Source organism: Antrostomus carolinensis, unplaced genomic scaffold, assembly GCF_000700745.2.
Source record: "Antrostomus carolinensis isolate BGI_N321 unplaced genomic scaffold, ASM70074v2 scaffold12487, whole genome shotgun sequence".
Taxonomy (NCBI): Eukaryota; Metazoa; Chordata; class Aves; order Caprimulgiformes; family Caprimulgidae; genus Antrostomus; species Antrostomus carolinensis.
In genome coordinates this window covers 699-5,113 of record NW_010326709.1, presented here as the reverse complement: position 1 = coordinate 5,113, position 4,415 = coordinate 699, and the positions used below count along the sequence as shown (strand labels likewise).

General features: G+C 48.0%; 1 protein-coding gene across 1 annotated transcript in view; it reads right to left on the bottom strand.

Moving 5' to 3' along the window:
• The window catches only part of LOC104527857 (cyclin-dependent kinase-like 1), a gene marked incomplete at both ends in the record, with an annotated part of 10,623 nt that extends 6,244 nt beyond the window's left edge, over window positions 1-4,379 (bottom strand). Inside the window, 2 exon segments of the mRNA XM_010171678.2 lie at window positions 650-771; window positions 4,311-4,379. Coding sequence (XP_010169980.2) covers window positions 650-771; window positions 4,311-4,379 — 191 coding nt within the window.
• Between the last annotated feature and the right edge of the window lie 36 nt (window positions 4,380-4,415).

The following is a 4,415-nucleotide window of genomic DNA, read 5'->3' as shown; positions in this document are numbered from 1 at the left end:
CAGAGCGAGTCCCAGGCACTGCGCTGAGAAACCTCTTTGTAATTAATGAAAGTCCTCTGAACACTCTGCAGGGCAGCAATGACAAGCTGACTCCAAGAAGGACATGGAGGTGCTGGAGCGTGTCCAGAGAAGGGCAACGGAGCTGGGGAAGGGTCTGGAGCACAAGTGTGCTGAGTTCCCTTGTGGCTGAGGGAACTGGGGGTGTTGAGCCTGGAGAAAAGGAGGCTGAGGGGAGACCTTCTGGCTCTGTGCAAGTCCCTTGGAGGAGGGTGGAGAGAGGTGGGGGTGGGTCTGTTCAACCAAGGCCCAAGGGACAGGACAAGAGGAAATGGGCTCCAGTTGTGGCCAGGGCAGTTGAGATGGGATGTGAGGAAGAATTTCTTTGCTGCAAGGGTTCTGAGGCATTGGAAGGGGTTGCCCAGGGCAGTGGGGGAGTCCCCATCCCTGGAGGGATTGAAGAGTCGTGTAGACATAGTGCTGAGGGACATGGGTTAGTCATAGGGGACTGGTCAGTGTTGGGTTCATGGTTGGACTCGATGAGCTTAAAGGGCTTTTCCAATCCAGGTCATTGTAGATTCATTCACAATTCTGTGACATGGACACCCCTTGACTCCTTTGGTCAAAGCTCCCAGTTAGACAGGCCACTCACCCCCGGGGGTGCTTGTCCAGCTCATGGAGAACAGTGTGGTCGCAGTATTCAAAGACCAGGTGCAGCCTCCGCTTCCTCCTGAACACTTCCAGCAGGTTCACCAGATTGGGGTGTTTCAGTTGCTGTAACACACAGTGGATGGACTGGTTAGTTACTGCACAGGGGAGTGGGGTACAGGTGGGGGGGGACAATGCTTTTACTGACAAGGAACCCAGTTCCTTGAGCTGAAACCTTTGATACAAGCACAGCATGAGGTGAAGAAGCAGCTCACTCCACCTCAGCCTGGGGTGAAGTTATTTTAGGAACTGACTATGGGCAACAAGTCAGGTTGGGTTCAGCAAATGCCTCTTGGAAAAGATGCTCACAGATAAAGAATTCACCACAGAGCCCACAGCTCTTCCGGCAGCGCCTTGTCATTCTGCGTATCCAGCCTTTGGCTGCAGCACAACGGAAAGCAGAGCTCCCTGGAGAGCAGCCTGGGAAATCACACACGGAAGAGCCTGTAGCAGCAAACACACATTTAGGAGAAACCAAGACCTCCTCTGATAAGCATAAGGAAAGCACATGGTCTCAGCTTCACCAGCTTAATGTCATCAGAATCTGGATGGGTTAATTAGGAGAATTTTTAAACCATTCTATGATTCTATGATTCATGTGCTCATACCAGGGTTCCTCTCCTGGGGAGCTGTCCTGGTTTTGCTAGGACAGAGTTAATTTCCTTCTTACCACACACCAAGCCTGAGCACAGCAGGGTTATTCCAATGCACCTGTAAGAGGTGAGGGTGGACGTTCCTAGAGCTGCAGGAAGAACTTGGTGTTGTTTTGCCCACATTTTGGTGGAGGGCTGAGAGGAGGCTTGAACCAAGGGGCACAACACAGCACTGGGAAAAGGAAACAAAGGGAAAAGAAAACAAAAGGAAACATTTCCCTCCCTGGAAGTGTTGAAGGCCAGGCTGGATGAGGCTTTGAGCAACCTGGTCTAGTGGAAGGTGTCTCTGCTGCTGGCAGGGGGGTTGGGACTGGGTGAGCTTTGAGGTCCCTTCCAACCCAAATTGTTCTATGAAAAGCCAGACCCAGCTCAGGAATGTTTCTTTTCAGACTCCTGGTACCATCCCCTCTGCTTGTATCCCCAAGGGCTTTGCCTGACCAAGGCTTTAGAACAAACACATTTCTAAGCCTATTTCTAGGCTGGAAAGGGCATTGCCTGGGAGTCCTGCTAATCCCATCTTCTAATGTGTCTCTAAGGCATCTGGAAAAACCTACCAAGGGGAAGGAAGTGAAGAGACAAGAGTAGAGAAAATGGTAAGGAGCCTTAGCTGAGGAATGCAGCTGTTTAGGGGAGCACCCAGTTAATCCCAAGGTTGGGGAGACAACACCTTCCTGGAAACAGCAGACACTGATCTATTTCCACAGCCACCAATGGGGTTTACACACAGACCAGCTCTGTGTTCACATATTTCCAGCCTTTCCTCTGGAACTGAATCATAGAAAAATCATAGAACCTTTTTGGTCAGAAAAGACCTTTAAGCTCATCGAGTCCAACCATGAACCCAACACTGACAAGTCCCCTATGACTAACCCATGTCCCTCAGCACTATGTCTACACGACTCTTCCATCCCTCCAGGGATGGGGACTCCACCACTGCCCTGGGCAACCCCTTCCAATGCCTCAGAACCCTTTCAGCAAAGAAATTCTTCCTCACATCCCATCTCAACTGCCCTGGCCACAACTGGAGCCCATTTCCTCTTGTCCTGTCCCTTGGGCCTTGGTTGAACAGACCCACCCCCACCTCTCTCCACCCTCCTCCAAGGGACTTGGACAGAGCCACAAGGTCTCCCCTCAGCCTCCTTTTCTCCAGGCTCAACACCCCCAGTTCCCTCAGCCACAAGGGAACTCAGCACACTTGTGCTCCAGACCCTTCCCCAGCTCCGTTGCCCTTCTCTGGACACGCTCCAGCACCTCCATGTCCTTCTTGGAGCCAGGGGCCCAGAACTGAACCCAGCACTCAAGCTGCAGCCTCACCAGTGCCCAGTGCAGGAGGACAATCACTTTGGGATCACTCAGGGTGTTTTGACTCTCTGCACAGTTCCCAGCTCTCCCAGCCCAGCTCCTGTGGCTCCTGGCCATAAAAAGCCCTTTGTCTACAAGGTATTCACTGGGTAGAATAATAAGTTATCAGGCCTTACATTTTTTACTGATGAAACACAATCTCACTACATCTTTGACAAACACTTAGTTGTTGCCTAAGCCAGGAAATACCTCAACAAACAAACAAACAAACTGTTACTATTTACAGAGAAAAAGTTGAAAAGATAATCAGGCAGGTCTGCACTTGTTAAAATCAACAGCACGGCGACACAGATCCTGCCACAGGCAGCTGCTGCGGTGTTGGCTTTGGACCCTTCAGGATGATGCATTTACCATCTGCGTTCCAAGTGACTTCTGCAATCATCATTTTCCTTTTCAGATCTTTAATGTCATTTAAATTGTTCACACATCACCAGCATTGTTTACTAAAATGATACAGCTCCATGTCATCTGTTTGCTTCAGACAGGAGAAAAACTTACACTGCTTCTCCCCAAAACCTAACTGAGAAATAAATACTGGGGTTTTTTTTCTAGAGAATGCCTAGAAAAATGGCATCCAGGATTCCATTTCAGGATGGCATTTCGGGATGGCATCCCGGCCATCCAGGATGTCATTTCAGGATGGCATCCTGGCTTATTTTGCCTCTTGCTGCAGCAGGTACAGAATCAGGGCTTTACATTCATTTGACAATAACATTTACACCACTTATATATATAAATGCTCAATAAAAGACAAGCTGATAGCATGAAAGAGATTTGAGGAAAGGAAATAGCAGAAATACCACAACCTGCTGAAATTTTGCATTTAATTGCAAATCTTTAAGTTACTTGGTTCCCAGAGAGCAAATTAAGGTAACTCCACGGAAAGGAACACTGAGCAGGACGAGTATCGAGTGCTGCTACACAGCCACCAACAGGCACTGAAGTTTGGGAACAATGTCACGCAGAAATCAGAGACCAAGGGACTGGGAATCTTGGGAAAGAAGTTTTAAATAAAATGGAACACCTTTCTCTGCAGATTTCTGTAGGGTTACCTCCAAAATCTTACATCACTAATTGTCTACAAGAATGCATTGTGTCTAGTCTGAACCACACGTCTCTTACAAAAAGGAGTCAAATTGGAAGTTCTGATTTTAAAATTTATAATAAGGCAACATGTTGTTAATATTGTTCTTTAATCAATTAATTGTTTTAAAGCCATGGCTCTCCTGCACGGAAAAGGGGTAACTGAAGATGGTGATGGAGGTGTAAAAAAATCATGAGTATCCTGGAGAACGTAAAAAGGGAACAACTCGCTCCACTTCTCGTAACACAACTGAGGGGACCGTACGCCATCACCCAGCGGCAAGTTTCTAACAAATCAAAGGAAATATTTTTTCACACAACACATTTTTAAGGTTGTGTCACTCTCTGCCTCAGGAAACTATGGAGACCAAATGAATACACCAGTTCACAAAGAGATGGGACAAACTCCCACCAGTCTATGGGTGTCTGCTAAGCATGAAGCGACAGGTACAACCTCTGGCTCTAGAAACTTTGCCCAGAAGCTGGGTATGTGAAAGGAAACCATACCCCATCCGCTCCCTCTTTCTCCTGGGTTTCTCCTCATTTCTCCATGCTTGATGGACCTGGAGTGTGACTCTGCAAATGTTCCCGTGGTTTATTTTAGCAGGAAAA